This window comes from Bombus pascuorum, chromosome 17 (assembly GCF_905332965.1).
Source record: "Bombus pascuorum chromosome 17, iyBomPasc1.1, whole genome shotgun sequence".
Taxonomy (NCBI): domain Eukaryota; kingdom Metazoa; phylum Arthropoda; class Insecta; order Hymenoptera; family Apidae; genus Bombus; species Bombus pascuorum.
In genome coordinates, this window is record NC_083504.1 from 151,177 (window position 1) to 176,515 (window position 25,339).

At 30.1% G+C, this 25,339-nt stretch overlaps 1 protein-coding gene and 1 non-coding gene across 2 annotated transcripts in view; one reads left to right on the top strand and one right to left on the bottom strand.

Moving 5' to 3' along the window:
* Positions 1-70: 70 nt before the first annotated feature.
* LOC132915422 (uncharacterized) overlaps positions 71-25,339 on the top strand; it is a 383,223-nt gene continuing 357,954 nt past the window's right edge. The window contains exon 1 of the mRNA XM_060975216.1: positions 71-710. Coding sequence (XP_060831199.1) covers positions 615-710 — 96 coding nt within the window. The 5' untranslated portion in view covers positions 71-614. The remainder of the gene's footprint in view (positions 711-25,339) is intronic.
* Positions 10,520-10,621, bottom strand: LOC132915572 (U6atac minor spliceosomal RNA). The gene has a single exon (XR_009659916.1). It is a non-coding gene; the product is annotated as a U6atac minor spliceosomal RNA (small nuclear RNA).

Below are 25,339 nucleotides of genomic sequence, written 5' to 3' on the forward strand. Positions count from 1 at the left end.
CACGCGTGTTCGCCGGGTGGCTTGAGTTTCATAGGATGGCAAGTGAGGGTGGCGCGCTGACGATTATAGGGAGGGGGAATGCGCCGTCACGTCAGTATTCCGCGAACCATCGACGAGTGTAGTTCGTGTCTTTGTTCGTTCCAATTTTTTTGTCATCAGTGACTATATATTCGTGTTCGTAATTTGATAACCGAGAACATCGTGAGTCATTAAATTTATCCTCTGTTTTATCAATAACACTAATAATTTGTATGATTCGTCGTCCATGAACTTTTCGTACGTAACCTTTTCGTCGTTCGTTCATTGAAAGATGATGCATGGTCGGTAATGTCGCTGATTAAGGAGTACTGACTACCATTCGAGTAAACGTTGATAATAAATGATAGCAGGCAAATTTCGCGAGGCGTTATTCGAGAAATGTGAGCGTTGACAAGACGAACTTACGCGCGATCAACGATTTTGCGCCGCGAAGCGCGAACTACGACCTCGTTGGTCAACTCGAGACGAGTAAAACGAGACGGCGTGGCGTCTGTATCAGCAAACAACGTAGCTGCATCTCGCGTTCGGATTGAAACGCGAGTGAGTGGTTGTTGGAGAGTGATAAGAGAGGCGGGATGAGTGCAAGAGAAGTCACCCTTGTTGGAGGCTCTCCGTGGGGATTTCGTATGCATGGTGGGCATGACCTGCATCAACCCCTTCGTATCTCTAGGGTAAGTCTATTCATCGACCGTTTCACTAACGCCGATTAATGATCTTTTGAACGTAACTTAACCGTGAATATCGACCATTCAATATATATACTACAGTTAGATTTATTTTTCTTGCGTTTATCACGCCTATACTTACGTATATCGTTTGACGTTGGTTCTACGTTGTTCAATGTCACGCGTACTTTAGCATCGTTTGCTCGGACATAGATGCGTTAACTCAGGCTCGTGGCGACAAACCTTTGTAGTGTTGTCATTGATAACTATTCAGATCCAGTCGCGTTATATCACGGTGTGAATAAACTGTAAAGTTTGTAAAGTACTGTGGTTTTAATTTAATCTTACGTTTTTTGAGGAATGTTATAACTAATATATTACAATATATAGTTATTTCTTCCAATTGAAATAATTTCTTTAATAAATATTTTAAAGTAGGATTTTAATATGATTAGAGATATTTTAATCAGATATAATGACATAATTTTCAGTACTGCGTAGATGTGTACCTATGTAATAGACTAATTATTATTGTTAGGTTATTCTTAATATATCCATTATTATTATTTTAATTTGAGTAAATTATTATTGCATTATACATATAGGAATATTTCTGTGTATTGCGTCTTAATTTGACCTGAAGCTATACATCTTTAATTACTACTAAATTATTAATTTAACACTTTTGACACTTTTAGTTTTGTCACTTATCAGACATTTCTTAAGTACAATGAAATTTGACTTTATGAAAGATAATTTGATAAATTAATTTTTTTTAGAGTACATTTAGAGAAAATAATTTTTCTTCAGATTCCTTGACTTCTTCTATTTTTATAAATCTGGAAAATCCGAAAAAGGTTGTGATGAAATTGAAGCTAATTCTGATTTGAGAATCAGAAAAGTTATGATGAGATTAAAGTTAATTAGAGCTAAAGCTGTTTAAAATAATAAACAATAAAGAGAATGTAAATGCCTACTGAAATATTTTATATAAGCGGGCATGAAACATTTTTATATTTTTATTTCAAATTTATTTCAAATTTATTTTAAAATACTGTGATTCTCAGTCTTTAATGCTTCGCGTATCCTCTGGAGATTTGTGTGAAAATGACGTACCCCGTAAATAGATGAATAAAGCTATAGTATATAAAATATAACAGTGAGAATAAAATGAAATATACATACGTATATAGACATTAAATTTTGTACACCTAAATTACTGAAACTCATGAACTGAAAACAATGCATGGATATTAAAAGTAGTTTATACGTAAATATTCAGACACTCTAGTCCATTTGTAATAACAATATGTACATTTTACCGAAGCATATAAATTAATAATGAATTAATAAATATAAGGAATATTTATCATTTTATACAATTATCCGACTATAACGTTAAATTATCTATTAAGAGAACATAAAAATATGTGATATATATTATTATTTATTATATGTACTACTACATATTCTTACTGTTTAATTTGAATTGTATTAACATAGGAAGTCTTTCTATTGGGTTAGACCCTTTTTAATCTTATTTGTAATTCAAAAATTGAAAAGTTTGTCAAGCAACAAACTACTGCTGTGAAGTTCGGCAATTACAAAAGCCAGCTTTATTATCGATTATAATATATTATTATATGTAGCTCTGATGACTATAAAGTATAAATAATAATTGCAGTTTGATTCATCCGTAATTCTATAATTAAAATACATTTTTATACATGTATTACATAATACTTCAGTAAAGTGTTAAAATTTAGATAATTTAAAGTTCGAGACGTATTTCAAAATCTTTTCGGCCCGAAAAATGTTGGCATGCAACTTGAATATACTTTGTTATAAATATCGAGTCATCGATGTTTTGAACGTTGCCAGTAAATTGATACTTGGCACGGATAAATAAGACGCATCGATTTCAAAACCACGCCATGTTCGTTACACATATAGTCCGAATTATCGAAGTTTGGTTAAGATGTAATACTGGACGACGATATCTTTGTATCACGTGGTCGTTCTAAAGTCGCTTACGAATCTAGTAATTTATATCAGTAGCTTGTGTTAACCTTTTGTTTAGTTTATTAAATTTTTTCTTCATATTTTGTAGAACGAATAAGAAAATAAATTTATCTATTTATTTATAAACTCTGATATAAAATATAATGCATGAGGATTAAATATAAGAAAAAAGATCAAATAATTATTCCAAATAAAGCAACAATTCAATTTATTTGAAAATAAACTTGTTTGCAAATAAATTACAAAATCTTACTTGAGAAATAAATTATTATGCATGCAGTATCACACTATTACATCGCAGTATTATATTATTTTCAGCACATACTAATTCTAAAGAGGGTCACATTGAAACAAAATACCTGTTATATTAGAGATAAATCGTCTTAAAACACTAGAGATCTGCTACTACTCATACTAATTTATGTACTAAATATAAAAAATTTTATATTTCGTTTATGATCGAAATTTTACTTTCTGTTTCAAAATATTGCATTCATTAAAAACATCGTAATAATTTAACGACATAAACATTTTAATAAGTTTAATTAATATTTGTAAAATTAAGTTTTGGCATAGTGTTATAATTTACACAAACAATAATTATTAGAAAACAAGCTTATACAATTACAATATTAAAAATTAAAATTAAAGTGAGTAATCTATAACCTAGCAAATAATTGTATTTTCCTACAACGAACTTGTTATGTAACTTATTATCGAAACGATCTATTGGGTAAACGAGGTTCTACTGTATTATGATTTATTCAGTCTATTTAAATATCTTTACATGATATTAAGTTTTGAGATTTAGGTCATGAGATTAGAGACTGTCTAACAATATATAAATACACGAGCAGAATTATAATTGTGAATTATCCTATTACCAAGGATATTTAGGGTGAAATTCTGATTATGAGATTCTTTTCAAAAGTTGATTTCACATTCGATATTAGTGCAATATTTTTAAATAAAAGATCTAAATTATTTTTTTGTAGGAAATTATTTATTTTGAATAATTTTTTAGCGTTGTATCATATCGTATTTTATTTCTGAGTTGTAAGTGTTTGTTATAGTAATAACACTATTATCATATATTAAAAATTAAAGAATTACAGTAAATTCTAATAGATAATATTTAAAAGTATTGAGACCTTAAGTCTATTGATAATCAAATAATAGATAAGTGAGATGAGGTAAAACAGGAAAGTGAGATTACATTTACATAAAGAGTCAAGGTTAAATGTAAAAAATAAATGAGTTAAAGGTGAAGAAACATAGGAACAGACGTTAACAATATCAGGTGTAAAATCAGTAAAATAATGAATGAATAACAGGAGACAAAATCGGAGATAGACCAAAATTTGAGAAGAAGGAAAGGGACGGACCTTCATTAGAGGCGAGCAAAGATAAAAAGAGTTCTGACGATAGAAAATTGCCTGAAATATGGAAAGCCGTAACTGAAAGAGACGTAGAGGAAGACTTCAAGGAGACAGATTAGTGAGGAAGAAGGGGGGAGGGGGGAACAGTGCAGATAATAATAAACAGAATGGGAAGTTTTAGGACAGAGGTCATCCAAGGAGGAGAAAGGTTACAAAAGAGGTAAAGAATGCAATAAGTAATTTGACCCGGAGGATAAAATCCATATAGAAATAAATGGGAAAAGAAGGAGAGGAGTTTTTTTTTTTTATTTTGGTTATTTTACAATTTGTCCTTATGGACATTTGGTAAAGTGTTATATCTTGTTGGTGAAGAAAAAAAATAAAAATAAAAAATAAATATAGCATGTGGGCGGCTACCCCCAGCGGGTTGCCAGCTTCGTTTTTTCTAAGTTATATCTTTTATGTAGGAAAGGAGTTGTGCAAAAAACTGAAAGGAAGTGAGGGAAAAGAGAGGGAGGGAGCAGGTAGAGGAGTGGAGGAAACAATTAACACTAGAACTCTACCGCACCAGTCGAATTGATTGGTTTTACAAATTTATTTTCAAATTCCTACTTCGTGTTTTATTTTTTTCCGCAATGATGTAACCAGTTTCGCAACTATAACTAAAAGAATAATATAATGAATTTATTTTGTTTTTTATGTATTCAAACTCGAAATAATTCTGTATCAAGGCTACTTATACCAACACCAGTGAAAATGACTGGCACTTGTTAAAGTGTAAAAGAGTCCTGCAATTCTGTTTATCGAACCCCAATTAATCAGTTTCTTCGTTTTGTACAACTTGCCACACGTTTTTTAAATTTTTACTGCGTATCATTCGATATGATGATATCAGGTGTCAGGAAAATTCTGGATCGATCGCTAGATCGCTAGATGACAACGCTAGAAATACCATACCAGTCAAAACGACTGGTTCTACAATTTTATAAATGTGTCGATCCTCGTTTATGGATCATGGTGCCAGATGGGTTAATAATACCAAAAATGTACTACGAAATTCCTTCTATAAGAAAGTAATAAATCAATAAATATAAAAATATTCTATTGTTATGTATTTTTTAAAGATCAGTCATTTTCACTGGTTTTGGTAGAAATAGCTACGTGTTAACTATCGGTAGTTCTAGTGTTAATAATAGAAGTCTTGAAGAAGGTGAATAAAAATTTCGAAGATGTAAGATCGATGATTGATACATCTGTTAGATCTTTTTGTTTAAAAATAAAAATTAATTGATATTTAACCAGGTCAAATGATCGTTTTTTGAAACAACTTATATTTCTTAATATAGAACGAAGATAATAACGAATTTGATAATGAAAGAATCTAGTTTTTTCTATTTAGAAATAAATAACGTACATTTTATTCTTTTCCACCCCCTTTTTTTTTACAAGTTATAGGCTTCTGCATAGTACATTTTCCACATTCTTTATATTTCTTTATATTTTATTCTTTATATTTTAAACAGTTTGTGTTAGTCTTATTATTTTTGAAATATCTTATCTTGTATGTTTTCCGTTCACGTGAACTTGTACTTACATTTGTGACTGGTTCCGCTGGATCTTCTTTGCCCAGCTGTTGCTCTTTTTGATATTGGGTGGCAAGTTCATCTCTCAATTGAAAGAAAAGTTCTTGCCTCGAAATTCCTTCTCCCGTGGTTTCTTTATGTAAAATCCATGCATTTATCCTGGCTAAGTGTAGTATATTGAAAAGTACTTGTACAAATCATCTCCGTGATTCAGATTTTACAATGTATTTTCTGGTCATTTGGTCGGTCACATCTACACCGAATTTCTTGCTATTATACAATTTATATAATTTATGTATTTTTATAATGCTATTGTATAATGTAATTGTTTCTGGTATACGGGCATCATTTTTTTCCATTTGTATGTATCTATGCATTGAACTAAAAACCAGTACTTTTTTATGTGGTTTAGTTTTGTAAATTGTCAAAGTACAATTATTTGAACGATATAATTTTGTTGAAAAGCGTGTTATATCGTTCTTTGTCTGTTTTGTCAATTTTGGTAGCTCCTATCTATTTACGCGAATTGTTCCAACAACCGTAATTCTTTTTGCTACAAGTTTAGTGGCGTTCCCAAGTGAAACTGAAGATTCTGCCCCTTCATCTTTTCCCAATTATGAAAAGCCGTTTATAATATATTTGCTATTTATATCTGTAGCGGCACATGAATCAACGAAAGATTTGAATCGGCAGAAACTCATATTATTGTGCCTTAGTATGCCCAACGTTGTTTTCGTTTGCTAGGTTCAAAGGTAAACGAACTCCGGACAAAATATTATCGTTGTTATTTGTAATTGTCAACCGGAGTTACATTTGAACTTTTTATAATAACACCAGTCGATACAGGTAGACGAATTTTTTTTAGATTCCTCTTTAGGACAACCATTAAGGTGTCATATACCGTTGAATAGCGAGTTATCGATACACAAATTTCGAGCGAGCGACGATTACGACCGGCATACACTATCTCTGTACTTGTACATGTATTAATTTTGATATAACAGACAATTACGAATTCATCACTCGTCTCTTTATTAAACAAACCAACTAACCGACGCTAAATTATCCGGTTTATTATATAAAAAGAGAGAAAAGGAAGGGAACTGCAAGCAGTGGGGCTGTGACAGGAGTTAAAGGAGAGTGAGGTTAGGTTAGAATAATGAAATAGACTAGCAGGAAGAAAAATAAACATAGAGGAAGAAATATGGATTATCTGGACAATGTATAGCAATAGAGAGATGGGAATGATAACAAAAAGGTAAAGCAGAAGTTGGAATAGTTGGAAAGCAGAAATAGGAGAAAAAGGAAACTTATAAAGTGTAGTAGAGGGGAACATCAGTGATCAATGAAGTGGTGACAGTCACAAACAGGTCACAATTGACGGAATTAGAGTTTTATTTAGGAAATAGAGCAGAATTCGATTACTAATCATTAATCATAGTGATAAGATTAGAAGGTAAAAAGATAGAAGAAGAGAAAGTATAATGGAACTTAGAAATCATAAACAGGTATAAAATTGCAACAAACTTCAAAATATTGAAAGAGGAGGGAGAAGTATTTAGTACAAGAATGGGAAAATCTAAAAACATCAATGATGGAGACTATAGATAGGAGAAGGATAACAACAAAATAAAAGAAGATGTCATAAATACTGGTAGGGTAGGTAATGCAGCAAAGAGGAAAGGAAAGCAAGTACTATAAGAAAATGAATGTTCCAAATAACATTGCTTTGTACGATGTTGAACTACTGTTAAGGTACAATAGAGGTATAATGAATACTAGTTTCAGATAGTTATCTGAATGTCAACTATTAAACTCATGTCGTGACTAAGCTGCAATTTTGTTTCGCATTAAGGCACGTCTTTGTAATTTGTAATATATTACGTCTATAATTTGCGGTTCAAATACATTAGACGTATTAACTTGTTGAATATATACAAATATATATGTTCGATTTAAATGTATACTTCATTACTTCTCTCACTAAATCTACGGACACAAATTTTTCACAGGAAAGTTATTTGATTTTATAAACGAATTTTGGTAGAATATGTAGATTTATAATATTTATTATATATTTCATTAAATTTCTTCTATCAAGTCAAACAAATTTCATGTGAAAAATTTCTGAACGCTTTCCATAATAGCACATACTCTGCCAAACATAACTATTCAGATAGTTGCTAATATTTAATACAAATACTTTTTTATTGTTAATACGAATAATTTTATAGTTTAGGTCGATAAGTATGTATTGTAGATTATTGTAATTTGATCTTAGTACTTCCACCAAGTATTCAGATGAATTGTGGTGAATTTGGTGAAATGGTGAGTAAAATATTGTTAAAGAATATATACTATTTTATCGGTTACAAGTAGTGTTAAGACACATGTTTTAGTAGAAATTGAATGCTTTTTACTGTCCTTATTTTCTAGTTATTTTATTGGGTTGTCAACTAAGTGATTGTGAATCATCTAGTTGCCAAGCCAATACTATGAATCTGTTATTTTATTCGTATTATACATTTAATACAAAATATTATATAAAGAGATATTTGTTAGAGTTTTCGCAATAAATGTAACAAATAGGCAACCTAATATTTTCCGGTAATGCATATACATATTGTGTATTAAGATTAAAATGAACAAATGTGCCTGAATGGTAGATGGACCAGTTAGAAGACATATCATATTTTTATTCTGCTAGATATCATCAGTTAGTTCATTTCATTTGTTATATTCAATCTAAAATATATATTTAATTTAAATTCTTATTCTAAAAAGTTATATCTAATTAGCACATGATATTAAATAAATCTTTTTAAATTTTTATAAACATTTCATAAAAATTAGGTATTTATATAATATAAACATTGGATATGTGTATAATTTATACATACATCATAGTTCACACTCGATTGTTGGATATAATCAATATTAGTTTACATAAATTAATAGTTTTAATTAGTTTTACACAAATTATGTATAAGTAGTTATACATAAATTAATAAATGTATGGAAAAACCGAATAGAATGAAAGTTTTAAAAAATGACACAACAAAACGCGATAAATTCGCATATATTTGAGAATCGTACTGTGAACGGTTTCTTCTATTTCTTTCCTTATGGTAGATTATTCTAAGAATCGTTAAAAACAGCTTTCCTTGAGTTTTAGGAATTCTGTAAGCATATCTTCCAAAGAATGACTATCGATTTCTTTTGACCTTGTACAACTTGTTTCGTTTAGTGATTCCTGTTCTCTCTTCAGCAACATTCTCCTGTGCATAAATAAATATGTAGATATTCTGTAATCTTGTAATTGAGGACTTATTTGAAATACTGGCGTATCTCGTTTTTGTTTATACAATTGTCATATTTATGAAAAGCTACTAAAATACTAAACAAATTACATTTTTCACATAGAATAAAATAATATCGAAAACAGCGATTTTTTATTTATAATAAAAAATGATAAAGTTTAAAGAAATGATTTTAAACGCCCTCCTTCCGGAAGGCGGGTTTCGTCATCACATTACAATATCGAAAGTAACTACATTTAACCAATATCTCATTAAACGCATATTTAAATAGATATACAGCGATAAAAATAGATATGAGTTTCTTAAAATATTTATGGAACAAAAACAAATATGAGGAAAAGATTATGTTTGTAGCTTAATTCAATGCCAAATTATATCAATAATGGAAAAAATATTTACAAACTTATATTTGTGTATCAAAATTTAATTTTCAATGTTATTTTGTAATTTTGCAGCATTGCTTTTATCCAAAAACGATAACTAGTTTTTTTGCAGACAAAATTTCACCTATTTTTATATTGCACGAAAAGTATTCATTGAATTCCTTTCATTTATTCAAAGTACAAAAGCCTTCAAAAAATACAAATTTATCTAAAAGTAATCAAATGAAAAATAATAAAAATTCTGTGTTCACTTTTCTTGGAAGTTAAAATTTCTTTAAAAATTTATTTTTTTGTAACTTGCAATATGTCAAATGGGAAAACAACATTTCTCGAGAAATACCACTTTTCTGTTTAACTTTTTTGTATCTAAGTGAGCTATTGTAGTACAATTATCGTAGGTAATTTAGTGGCATATATAGTATATGTGTAAATGTACAGATATTTGTATATGTATGTAGATTATAGAAATGCGATAATCAGAAAACAGGTGTACATACCTCGAGAAACATCCGTAATCTGAGGAGTTCCGCAATTTTATTTTATTATTTTTAATTTATTTCAATATCCATTTTATACAGTTTTATACACTAAAATATTGTGATATTTATATGAGAGACATTATCCAAGTATCTTAAATATATTGCATATAAATTTATAAGATTTATAAACCAAAGATATAAAATTATAAATTAGTTGAGGGCTACAATAGTTTTGCAACATCATAAATAGAAAATGATAATCTCCTTTTTTTTTGTACGTGGAGAAATCCTCATGGATACTCCGCCGCTGCGGCAGCAGCAGAGCAGTGTCGAACTCTTACCGACTAAAACTCCACGATGGTCTGCCTACGCGTGTGACAGCAATGCCCCGGGACCTCTTGCGAATTACTGTCGGTGCACTCTCCGCGTTTTCTTGCTAATGAACCGATCCTATAAGTTTCCTAACTGATTAATCTGACGCTAAGGGAGGCCATTGCTCCTAGTGCCACCCTCCCTGCTAGTCGTGGCCCGAGGGGGTAACAGTGGAGCGCCCCTGGGCCGCCTGACCGCTATCGCCTTCCGCCGCGTTACTCTACAATGATAAGAGTTTTTTCTCTCTCTCTCTCTCTCTCTCTCAGCCCGCTCCTTGAATCTGGTAAGTGCCGCCGAAAGGCGTCAGTGTCTTACCATTTATATATGTGTTCTATCCTTGTTTAGGGAAGTGCTAAACGTCTCTCCTTTCATACTATAAAAAAAAATTTTTTTTTTTTTTTTTTTACGTGGAGGAAATCTTCATAGACACCTTACTTACCGCCCTGCGGGCCGGGGGACGCAGAGCGGTGAAGGTAGTGCCGGATTCTTACCGGCTAAAACCTCCACGGGCGGAACAGTAGAGACCAAGTGCGCAATTGATGATCTCAGGGCCCTGGGTGCTAAGTTAAACACAATCCAATCGTAGTAAAGGTATCACACAATAGTCAAGAGATTGTTCGCACCCTTGTCTGTTGTATATTACTTTTAAGAGAGGTTATATTACTTTTAAGAGAGCGATTTTGGGTTTTCCATCCTTTGATGAAAATATATCCTCGGGCAAGAGGACTCGAACTCGTGACGCGTCATTTTCAGTTCGAGACTTTAACGAGCGTAGCTAGCTGTCCCGCCAGAAAATCATCATCTGATAGTTGTTCAAGTATTGTAAGTTACTCGATGTAAGTTTCTGTAGGAGAAAAGAATCATAGATCTACAATATGGCATCAACAATTATTAAAATCTAGAGTTTGTTTAATTTTTTATGTGCTCCTGAGATATTTACATGAAATTATAAATAAATTAGAAAAATATTGGTATGTACGGCACATTTGCTCAAAATGAACCGTTCCGTTAGAAAATGACCTTAATGTTCCATTTGCGTTTACATTGACATTATTTACAATATGTTTACATTCTGCAGGCAGAGAGAAAGAACAAAGAAAGAGTAAACGAAGAGTAAATGAAGAAACAGAAAATTATTTCTTAGTACATGAAATAGATCATCTAAAACAAATTCAGTTATTACAAAATTAGTTACTATACGAAAAAAACCTTTCAAACAAGAGTTAAATAGCGTCGTGGGGGGCACGATTTGTTATTAGATTAGTTTCCTTACAGGTGGGCACGTAGGAGAAATATGTAGATCAACTACAGTTTCTAAGAATAAAATCACATTTATTTACGTCCATGTAGGGAAGTAATAAGTTGATCATGCCAAAAAACCAAATCAGGAGATATTCATTATTTTCGTTTCAAAAGCATAATAATATTGTACTTCATTTGTATAATATTGTGATAATATATTAAAATATCTCCTAAATTTAATACTTTCCTCTGAAGCATTTAAATAAGAACCCCTAAATATATATCTCCGTTATTAATTTTCCGTATGGAAAATCTTTAGAGATAAAAGCTATACTTTTTAGAAGGACACATAATGGTAAGTGATATTTCTTCTGAAAGTTAGTCTAAAAAGATTTCGAGATCATCATCATTCTTTTAATGAAACCATATATTTTTTAACACATCAATTGATCCATCACGATATTTTTTATAGAAAGTATTAACCTATTTATGTAAAAAAATCATTAAATTTAATTTTGTCAAATGTAATATATGAAGGACAAGGAAAGGCGCAAAGTGGTATACTTTTTTTTCATTATGTTTCTTTCATACATTTAAATTTGATAAAATTAAAGCTAAAATATCTATTAAACTAATACATAGCATTTCGACATAAATAGTTTAATATCTTTTAATAGAGAATGCCAAACTGGATCGATTAATGTATTAAAAAATATGTAGTTCCTTTTAAAAAATGTTAATGGGCTTGAAATCTCATAAGGACATGACTTAAAAAAAAAAATGTTATCTACCATTGCATGTGCCCCTTCAGATAACTTTGTTCTCTGCATCTTTTCGTAGAACCATTTCCGTTATTAATATAATTATTAAGTGTGTCCATTTAAATGCTCCACTCTATGTTTATCATATATTAAAATATTTCCTGATATATGAACTAATGGTTTTTGACGTAAACTGCTATTAAACGTGCAGATGAAATTATGAAATGCATTAACCAACACAGGAATGTGATTGTATTATATTTAAAAAGAATGTAATTGACGTTTATGTATTCTCTACGTATCCAGATGCAATGATACTAATAACGTCAAATCGTGTCCTTTTCGACGACATTCAACAATTTTTTGAAAAGTTTTTCCATGCAATAAGTAATTTGCAAGTTGAAAATTATGAAATAGGTGCGTCATTCTATTTAGAGTAGGTTATCATGGTAAGGAATACAATTTCTTGTTTCCTCATCAATATTACACTATTTACTTCCTATATCATTGCGGAATGTAAACATATTGTAAATAACGTCAATGTAACAGCCAATGGAATTTTAAGATATTTTTTCAAGATAATGGCTCATTTCAGACTTGTATTCCTCGAAACGAGTATAAGAGAGTGCAAAAAAAAAAAAAAAAAAAAAAAAATGATCTTGAAATTCAAATTCGAGGTCAATATTTTAACAGCACCTTTTTTAAACAGATCTTCAATTAAACAGATCGGTCAGATGAAGAATCGATCGGTGTAGAATCGGTGTAGATATAGCAATTTTTAACAGCTTGTTACAAATGAACTCTGTTAGTAAACGAACGTTACCTTTTCCTGATGAAAGTCTCTGATTATTATGAAAATTACTTACAATTCTCTTTGACCATCTAAATTCTGTCTTCTTCCAGCTTGTTGGTTCTTTGTTCTGAAGCCGCTCACATCAGAATGATGAACGGCAAAGGACACAGTGAATGCCTTTCATTCACGCGATTTATCACAAAGTTGAATATCGTTGGTACTTGGTACGGAATAATACTCTTCCCCCATCTTTTGTGATTCATAGTAAAAAGAAGAAAGATAGGAGTTTAATCGACGCCCGTATTCACAATATGTCCGAGCATAACAGATATATATTTCTAACATTTATATACACTTTTATATAGAAGCGTAGAAAGTACCTATTGTGCTTATCAGCTTGGAAGAAATGCAGATATTACGTTGCATATCTTCTGATACACATATAAGGACAAAAAATAAATATTTATTTCATCTAAATATTCTAAACCGTATACACATTATTACAAATATTCGATTATTATAAATGTTGAAGTAATTACCTTAAGAAAAATTCTGCACCTTTTCTTTTGTATATTCATGACCTGTAGACCGCTTTTACGAAGAGAATAGAATTTAGTGAAAGAAAAAATTCTAAATAAGGGGAGGTCCATATTATTGTGCCCTTGAATATAAATTTTGTTTTGGATCACAAGATCTAGAAACAAAAGAGCTATAAGTAGATTTCTATTGCCGTTTCTTATAGCCTTCAGCTAAAGCTACAAAGTTAACTTTTTGGTAATGTCTTTTGCTATAAATATGTGTGCTTGTTTCAATATATTTTTCTATTACAAATTCATCCACTCGTTCCTCTATCAGTCAATCTCAACAATATCATATATTAAATTAATAAATAATAGTAACATTTTATTTGATCTTGAGTTCATACACTACACCTGTACTTATACTTGTTTCAATATATTTTTCTATTACAAATTCATCCGCTCGTTCCTCTATCAGTCAACCTCAACAATACATATCCGTACGTTAAAGCAATACATACAATCGTCTTAAAAAAAAAAAGAATTACTAATCTTGCTAATGTCCTAAGACATACTTTTGCGGTTATATTTATCTTATATAAATTCCAACAAATTTTGTCTTTATGAATAGAAATATGTAAAAACTTCCACATGATCAAAAATATCATTTTAACTACTTTTAAAAAGTTGATACATATTATTCTACTTAAATTTAAAATTGAAAGCATTCTATTTATTTAGATTTTTCAAATATTCTATATTTTTGTAGTCTATGATGTAGTTGAATATGTATTCAAAATACATATGTGATTGTTTAATGTATATGGAGCTTGTCATGAGTATGGAGCTATCCACCAATGTTTGTTCATTGGTATATTACTGATGCTGCCTCTGGAGATTTTAATACGCTTTAATAAATCACAATCTTCTTATCAAACGATTTGCAAGATTAATACGTTATTCTATTGCTGTTCATTATTTTGTTGTGGAACAGCGATGTTCATCAGTTAAAAGCAATTTATTCATCAGTTGTTTAACAAAAGATTTGCTAAATGTTTCACTTACGAATCTTTATAATACAGCTTTTCATTTTTCGCTTTTATTCTTTTTAATACAAAAATTCAGTGTTAATTAGTAATTATAATCATTATGTTATAATATGGATATGTAGCTAACTCTGTTACAAAACAACATCTTCGTTACTTTTAATGATATGCAAAAGTGCCAAAGGAATGTTATGGTAAACAAAAAATTTTCTCGAGCTTATATTTTTTGAGACTACAATCTCATCAATATTTCCCTTAATGGGATTACATATTTCTATCATCATATCGCGTAATAGCTGAAATTGAAAGTTTATACATGACCTTATAATATGACTTTCACGTAATGGTGAATATATAAAATTCAGAAATGTATTAATCCATCCCATATGTAATTCCAAATGTATTAATCCAGTATTGCTATTAAACGTCGTATCAAAGCGGTTATTAGCGAAAGGAACATGACATAACCACGTTTACATTCGGTATAAATGAACGTTATTGATGCTAAATTATGGCAACCTCAGGATACTGATCAGAGGTTAATTAATTTTCGGTATTGTGCAGATTCATTTGAACGAGTTTCGAGTACAGTTGGATGTATGTAACGTTAGTACTAAGTGAATGCCAACTATATCTAAAAAAAATACCTAAACATAGAGAGACTCTTGCAAACTATTAAAATAAAAAAGAACACGTTCGGTGATTAATGACGCTATTAAGGTTTGGCAGCAATTACTGTAAATCTACACTTATCTACTAGAAAAATAAATAGAGATAATGATGTCAGAAAATCTTCAGTTTCAAGGTTTTTATTTTACTTAATAATAAGATACGTCCATATCACATTCCTTTACAGCAAGAAATAACAAAAAGTGGTTTTATCCAGAGAACAAATTGTTGCAGTTGAATGATAGAGAAATTACCTCAGGATAGTACATTCTTGTCAAGAATATTCTTCTCAGGCGAACGAATCGTCACAATACAGAATTATGCACTTAACTCGAAACCCACGCTCGCGAAAATATATGAGAATGGCAACAGTGTAACATACACGCTCACTGCTACAATGAAATGTCACTCGCCATCGATGAGCTAGAAGTATAATTTTAGGCGAGAAGACAGAGCGGTTTGGTTGCCGTCGAAGGACTTCAAATTTGATGTCACAATAAAAGAAAGACGATTATTGAGAAAGCGAGCCTCGCGCTTTCACCCGACGATTTCATGTTCCTACGAGCTCCTAAAGCTTCGTAGCAGTTTTTAAAGTTTTTAAATAACCTTATCTTGGATTATGATTATCCGAAATGTAATTACCATGTAATTTTTTCTTAATTTAAGATTGCATTCAATTTTTTTTTTTCGCGAGGAGTTATTGAGGAATTACAATGAAATTGTTCATATTTTTACAAATATCGAAATCTTTTTTCTATTTCGTTCGGTAATTTTCATTTTTAATGCATTAAATATCTTTTTCTATATCGTACTTCAAAATTTATTAACGATCACTTTCTACAAATTAATATTACTATTACTTGATTTTGGATCGCTCTGCTGTGAATATGTCGAATGTAAGAACAAAGAACAAAGAAAGCAATTGAGATACGGTGAGACACTTCACAGAATTCGTATTTACACAAGCCAGTTTAACAAAATGGAAATTAATTTAACTCTCGTATTGCAATGCCTGAATCCCTTTTGTGAGGTTTATTAAAGAGAAGACTTTTTCGACAAAGTTCAAAACACGTGAATATTTGAGCTTGTGCTTCTGTAACAGCAAAAATTCTCGCAAATGGACGATGCTTATTTCTCAATCAAATTAGCAAGTGGTTAGAAATTAACGGAAATAATTTAGAACACTTGTTACGATAAACTTTCCTTCGGTAATCTCTGTATTGTAGTTATTTTATTATTCGCATCTATTAGCAAACATTTTTTAATTTTTCGTATTCAGGGTCACGTTAGGATCATAGTGTTATAGATCATTGGATTGATTTCGGTCTCAGCTATTATTTCACGATGATGGAAATGTGTAGTGCCGTTAAAAGAGAACATTGATAGGATTGTAATTTCGAAGGGTATGACTTTGAGAATATTGTTTATTTATTATAACATTTTTCGAATTGAACGGTTTATTCCTTTGGTATTTTTGCATATCATTAAAAGTAACGGAGATATAAAATATAAAAGATATATATAAAAAAGACAAATTTATTAACGATTAACAACCAAGAGTTAATAATCACGTATCTCGAATTGTTTGCTTCGCTATAACGCTAAACCTTTCGCACTTCGTAGCTCGGGGCAGAATGAATCTTTTGTTCGAAACCAAACGGATTCTTTTCTTTGTTGCCCCTCCATATCCCCACTACGCACGCGTTTATTAGATGTCTGCGCTGTTTATTAGACGGTTGCCGCGTATGCATTCTTCCGAATATTCTGCGAAAGAACCATAGGGATATCGATGGTACATTAGGCATGTTGGCCATACGCTTTTATAGCGCTTTGTGTCGCGAAGCCGTTGGAAAGTTCCGTGGTCGAGTGCCGCCACAATCATAATCATAAAATTTAAGATACACGTTTTTCTCATTAATACAATTTTTAATAATTAATAATCCTTTTTACTTAAATTTTTTAGCGGTTAGACCGTTTGCATTTGTTATCTGTATAACATCCTTTATGTGCATCTTCATTGTGCTTTTCAAAAGGGCGAAGAACATTTGAATATTTTGCACTGGCTTTGTGTAGCCGCACTATCTTGCATGAGGATATACGATGTCGAGGCGTGTCTGTTAAATAGAGATTACCAGGTATCCGAAGAGCAAAGTTGTAGGAGATTACATAGAGCATGTGGTGTAGCTAATATGCAAACTTATACTATATATATATAAGATGATTTAAACCTCGTAATGCGAAAATTTCTATCTGTTTCTTATATTTCAAATTGCAATACCGTGTTTATTAATTGTACAATTATTCTGATCATTGGCTATTAATTTAGAAATGTATGGAAATATATAGCTCAGGAAATTCTGAAAGTAAATGTAACGAAAGTTAATATTATACTAGGAAATAGTAATATTACTAGTGATTTGAAGATTCTTCTACTGTTTTTCATAGTATGTTAAAACCTGTCCTGAAAAGTTGAGTTAAAATATTCGATCACAGAAAAATATTAAACTCGTTGAGCTTCCATCTTCTTATATTCTAATTTAATTTAATTCAGATCATCGATGATGTGTTGACACTTTATTGTTAATCAGAATTGCACTCCATATATCTGGACCTCGAAGCCAGAATGTATTAAGCCACACTTTTCAATTTTTACAGGAAAGTAAATCAAAGTTGTAAAAGACTCCAGACAAGATATGGACTTAATATTACTTTTACGCTATTATACTAAAAAGTAAACGGCATAGAACGAAAAATCTTTTTCACCAGGGAAAGTGAAAAATTTAATATAGGAAACATGTAAAAAGTCACTTTTTTAAATACAATAAAAATAATAATTATAAATAATATTATATAATACAAAATAATATTTATAATAATTATATAATAGTATATATAATATAATATAATATAATATAATATAATATAATATAATATAATATAATATAATATAATATAATATAATATAATATAATATAATATAATATATAATATATAATATAATATATTATATATTATTAAATATATATAAGAGAATAAAATTTTTCATAAGATACTTTCTTCCCAAAAAAAATAAATTTGAATATTTATCATACGCGTGTAGGTACTAGGCTAATTCTCAACTAAATATGTTCAAACTCTATTCTGTTATTAATTATTGTTATAATAATATTTTATAAAATGGAAATTAAGAGCAAATATTTTCCAAAATAATGATTAATATTCGAGTTAAAAACGTAAAAGATAATTAGAAGGAAAAGAGATTCAATCCATAAATTGAAAAAGTTATTTAAGGATTAAACTTCGTGCGATTTCGTCGGCCAAGTTCTTTTGCTTTTAATAAAATTTTGTTTCTTTCTACACATCAATTTATTTATCCCTTCACAATATATCGCAAATATGATTTTTCAATAAGTAATATGATTGTCTTAATTAAATTCGTTTTAGTCATTCTCAATTGCGTTCAATCAATTTTCGAATATCAGAAATTTCCTAAATATTTTGATCTTTTATACTTTACTACCACCACTATAGCGACAAGGGTAATATAAAAATTGTTTCTTGCATTTATTATTATTGATAGAATCTGAAAAAGAAAAGATGATTAATGTATAGTTAAAGTTTGCAATATTTATAAACTTTTTGTTTTCAAAAATTTTCGATATACAAGTATATTGGAATTGCTGGTTAATTTCTATCATCAAATTTTTAGGTCATGAAAGATTGAATTATTAAGTCGTTTTATAAGTTCTGTCATGAACTTATTCCTTATTCATTATCGATTTTCAAATATGGTTTTATATCTGTGAAACTCAAATTGTTTTTAGATATCTATGTATTTTCTTAATTTGTATTTAAGAATTAAAAGCAGAAGGAAGTTAATTTCAAGAAGGTTAACAGAATTTTAAAAGCAGTAAGAAATAACAATTGGAAGTCTAAACTAAGAATATTTTCTACATTGTATGCTACATTATCTCGTAAAAAAGTTAAAGCAATAGTGACAACTAAAAATATTAGTTTAGTTTATTCGGAAGCCCCGTTTCCCAAGTTTTAAAAAGAAAATCTTCATCAAAAAATTTTGACCAAATTCCAAATGACAGACATTTTGTAAGATACAGCTAGAAAAGTTAGTTTTTAAATGGGGAGAGATGACAGAAAATGAGGAAGAATACAATAACTGTTCGGGATTCTGGTATTAGACCCTAATCGCATTCATTGTCGCATTTATTTCTCTCTATGTCTTTCCTCGTTCTATCATAACCATTAATCCAATCATCAATAATCGTTTTCTGTCTGCCAATGTATCTCGAACAGTTACCTATAATAAGTGCCAATTATTCTGGGCAATTATTCTATCACCCTAAGTGCAGTTATCAATTCGTATGAAGAAGGCGAACAGAGAATATCCATAAACCCTAGCAGTGGTCGAATTGTCCATTTAATCTTCTGTCACCACATCGGTGGCACTTTGCACATCGCGATCAAATACCTAATAGTCCACGCGATATCTTTTTATTTCTTTTTCAAATCAATAATTACAGTTTCGCAAAATAAATTGTACGATAAACGTTTGTCCAAATTATATATTGGCGCACAAACGCATTCGAATATCCTTTAAAACGGAATAACTATTAAAAAATAGGATCAAACGACGTGAGATTTTTTGAAGTGACAGAAGAATTAGTTACTAGATGACGTATAAAAAAATTTTGAAAAAATTGCAATTGGTCGGAATCACGAAGAGAATAGGAAAGGCTACTTTAATAATTATTTACAAAGCGGACGACGTCGCTGAATTCAATGACCTTGAAATATGTCATCAGGGTCAACACTCTGAACAACTTTTTCCTACATATGGTACCATCAGTCTGTCATAAAAATTTAAATAATATGTTTTGCAGATTTATGTCAGTTATATACATGCTGAAAATTTCATCATAATCAGTTAACGTTGCTATGATGAGAATCGCAATTTTTCACGACTTTTGACTTGTGATTGTAATAAATCTAAAGATTCTTACATGCTTATCGCTTGTTTCTGCATCAATCAAAATTATGTGAATTATTAGGTTGTCCGAAATGTTTCTTTTGTTTTATAAAAAAATAATAGACGCACAATTTTTTTTGTTGTATATTAGTTTATAAAATTATATAAAACAGAAATTGTTGAGAAGTACTCCTTATCGATTTCGATAACCTTGGAATATGTGGTTCAGGTCACCATTTTGGATAATTTTCCTCTATACATATTACCATCGGCTGGTCTTACGTTTCGAGATATTCACAAAAGCTACAATTAAATTTAATTTCTGTTACATTTCACTCTGGCGATCGCTTCGCGACGACCGCATCTTTATATAGCTCACCCTAAACTTAACTCATTGGTGTTAATCATCTTTAATGATCATCTATAAATAAAAAAAGAAAAATCAATGGGTTATAGATGTAGTTAAATGGTAGAGTAATACTCGGCCCACGCTGGCCAGTATCGCTAACGTGGCTTAATTTTTATTTCATTCCATTTTGTAAATGTATCATAAATACTTTCGTGTATAGCTCAAAATTAAGACTATCAGTAGGTTGCGCGTGGTGAACATATATGCATATATGTATACATGTATAAATATCTGTTGATTCTAATTATTAATACATATGTACGTGACGAACAGACAGACAAGATGTGCGGTACTCTTAAACTACATTATTTTAGTTTTATTTCGACGGTAATATAGTTCTGATAATCAAATAATTGGATTTTTCGGTATACCGGTAGAAATATTTCTAGTTACATAATATTAATTATAATATGGATCAATAAATTTAACAATTATAAATTCTAATATACTGATTTCTTACTTATACCGATTACTTACTGATAATTTAAGTGAAAATTAAAAAAAAAAAAATACATAGTATTAAAAGTACATAGAGATAAAGATATTTTTGCATATAGCTTGGAAATTTGAGCCGAGTAACTGTAACATGTATTGAGTAAAGTTGTTCAGAATGACGATGTTCATAACACATTTTAAGCATTTCGTAAATAATTATTAAAATTATTTTACAAATTACTAGCCATTTGATTACGTTACGTGATCTAAATGTAATAGCTTAAAGAAATTTTGTAAATATCGGAGAACAGCTTCGACTATTATTCATGCTAATCGTTGTTAATATCTGTTACGGAACTCTTGCGCCGGAATACGCTGTTAACGGCAAACAGTCGGCATTGGCATCGTGTTTCAAGGTTACAAGAACGTTGTGAAATAACCGTGTGCACTTTATGACGTAATGCGGTGTGCAGACACGCGCGGTATAAGAGCGCCTCGAGGTCCTTGTGCAATTATCTCCGTCCATCGTGTACGGTTACGCAACAACGCAAAAGGTGAGCGCGGCCTGTCCTGACAGCTAGTCGCATTAACGTGTCACGGTTGTCGCTGCTGGCAATGTCAAGGGCGTACGCATGATGTTTATATCTGCAACCTACTGCTGCAGTATTAAACGAAGCTTGGAATGTTCTGTGACTAAGTAGAGAGAAGTGGATAGCATAATTGGCACGACTCATTCTTGAACGACAACTGACCTCATCTAAATGTAATAATCACATTATTATTAGTTACATTAGTCACTCCTGTTGACTTTATGCAGGGAAAGAGCCATAGATTCACGTGCCAGAAGAATATTTTCGTTGATTGCTTTGTAAAGTAATTTCTTGCACTTGTTTGACATGGTTGAATATTGTTTTGTAATAAGATAATACTAAAAAAGCGTTCTTGAAAGCGTTTATTTCGCTTTTCGAAAAGCTTTTGAAATTTCTTAATGTCAATATGAAAATACTTCAAACGAAGCAACATTTGTTCTTTTTCAGTTAAAAAATGATAATAATATTTATATCTAGGGAAAGAATCATGGATTAATGCTAATGAATCAAAGGAAATGTTTCACTTATTTCCTTGTAAAATAGTTTCTTAGGTTTGTTTGAAATAGTTTGAGTAGCGGAAGTTAGTTTTTGTAATTTTTGTTTTTGATTTACTTTCCTTTATTTTTACTAGTAGTAAAAGTTATCTTATCAAGTTATTCCATAAAACATGTAGCGTGTGGTTGTATGACTTTAACACATTAAAGAAGAGATTTGGATTTATTAATAAATAATATTTGAACAATCTATTATCTATTTTTTTCTAAGATAATAATTGGATGCCATTCTTCCTAGGCAGAGAAAGAGAATGTCTATCAAATCGAATTTAACAAGATCACGTTGAAATGGGATTATGTATTTGACTATTTGTTATGCTCTTTTTAAAGGCGTATAGTGGTATCACCTAATTTGGAGTTGCTTATGTAAGCAATAAGACTAACGAAATAAAGAAAATAAATATAATGAAAATACTAATAAATAAGTGAAAACATTAGTGATATAGATTAATATTTGTTGTAAAGCCAATTAGATTAATTATATATATCGTGTGAGTAATTTTTAAATAGTTTATTTTGAATAAGTACAAGTACATTCAAAAATGGAATCATATTTATAGAAGAGATAATAGAAAAGTACGAAAATTTCATTTTAACGATAAAAATGGAAAATCAATTAAATTATTCCAAAATTCTAGACAGAGCAATCTTAACATTACATCTTAACATTTTTGTTATTTAATGATGATATATATGTAAAATGGAGAATTAGTAAAATGTTTTAATTATTTAAGAATTCTAGGCTATTCAATTGCTAATTATTGAGATTAGGGGCGATTTCACCTATTCCAATGACCTTAAAAATATGTTGTCAAGATCAACATTCTGAAGAACTTTTTCCTTATCCACATAACCGCCGCATCACTCGGTTTTCTTTTTCAAAATATTCGTACAAAACTTCAATTAAATTTAGGTCAGGATTACGCTTTATTCTATCTAAACTTAGATTACGAGAGAGATAATTTCTTAATATTGTCTAAATAGAAAACAAAAATTAATGCTACATATATAGATTGGTTTAGAATAGTACCCAAACACTATTAGACGGCCGGCAACACTATCATGAAACAATTTTCGATGAATTGATTGATATATGGAATATTGAACTTTATTCTAATCTACATTTGGTCATGTACATCTAACAAATATACTTCTTATCATTGAAGAATTGTTTGGAGAATAAAAATTTATAAAATGAATTGTTAAATAATACATATAATATTAAATATAACTTGCTTTATAACCTGAAAATTAAAGCCTAGCGGTGGTATTTATATGTACAGGGAAAAATTGTTCAGTATCGACAATATATTTCAAGGTAATTGAAATTGGTAAGTTCGCCCCAGTTTTTAGTTCCCCTAATACTTCTGTTGAATTTTGTATCAGGAAAAGTTGAAATGTTTATAATATTTTTATTATTTAATTATCGGTTATGTATAAAAGAGAATTTTTATTAAATGATTATTTACGGAAAACAGGTCGAATCTTAATTTTTATAAAAGAATGTGTATTAATATTTATAATATATTATATCAGTGAGGAATAAATATTTAATTATTTAAAAATTTTCTGACATGGGAAATATATATATGTATATATCTATGCATAATGTACAATATAAATATTTATAATAAATCACTTTCAACAAATAGAAAATTCTTCTATCTTATATCGTTATTATGATGATTGATGCATCGAAAAATGATTAATTTTTGCACTTGTTGATACATATAGGATTCATTATAAGTAGATATCGTCTATACCCAGCAATTAGAAGAATGTACAAGTAGTGAAAGAGAACATGTGTCCGTATCGAGATCAGCGGATGCATGGTTGATCAGACGTTTATTTTTCTATGAATTCATGAGCTATGAATACATTTATACATAGTATTCAAACGTCATGTTGTGCGAGATCAATATCGTAGAATACAAAATTTGTAATAGCGAAGATGCTTACTCTTTTTAATTGTTTAGAGTTGTTTCAAGTATTATAATAGTTGATTAGCAGTACAACTGATATAAGTTGAGTTTTATAATTTCTGGAAAAGACTGGTTTAGCAACTGTAACGTTTATGCGGATGTTTATGCAAATGCATATTTCAATAGGATATAAGTACTTAAAATTTATTTTGTCGCTAGACTATTACAGAAATGTATCTTTTATGTTGCATATTTTGCATATGTTTAGCGTATTTACCCGTTTGAGTCCTAGGGATCTTTAAAAAAACAAAAGCGCTCGTTAAATTTGTTATTTTTATAAAATACATCTATATTATCATATATGCGTACTATCAGTTTATGAATATTTTAAGTTTTGTTCAACAAAAATTATTGAGAAGGTAACAATAAAATACGAAATATAAAAATATAAAATACAAAATACGAAAATTTCGACACAAAATGTAAACAGCGTGATCGCGTTGCTTGGAATTCAAACGGTTAGTAAATATATTGACAAAAGGAGAGCCAGATCCAATGATTTTGACCTTGATATATGCTACCTTCAGAAGGTTTTAGTTATCGCTAGATATTCCTCAAAGAGTTATTTACAAAAATATAGAAATATGTACTACTAAGTACATTGCAGTCTGCCTATACATATGCCAGTATGTATATGTGAACACGGACGTAGCTGACGCGATAGTCGCTTTTATCTCCCAGTTGTTATTTTAAAGAAACATCGCACGCATTGCCCCATTTGCTTCGCGAGCTCCGTTTGCTCGTAAAAGTCTAGTCCAACCCAATACCAATTCCACATACGAGAAAAGTGGCTCTACTTTTGGTCAAGAAACATCTTTCTTAATAATTCCTCGCTCGCCCGCTTTGCCTATGTGTGGATTTGTTATTGGAATGGACTAGATTTTTACGAGCGAGTGAAGCAAGCGTGCAACACTTGCTGTGTTTCTTTACCATACACATCCGAAGATTACATAGGGAAATGTCTTTGACAACATATGCCAAGGTTGAGGTCATTAGATTTGTGTCCATTTTTGTCAACATTTTTGTTATAAATATATTTATATATATCATATTTTGTTATATTTTGTTATAAAATTATGTGCAGAAATATATTGCATATATATCATATACATTT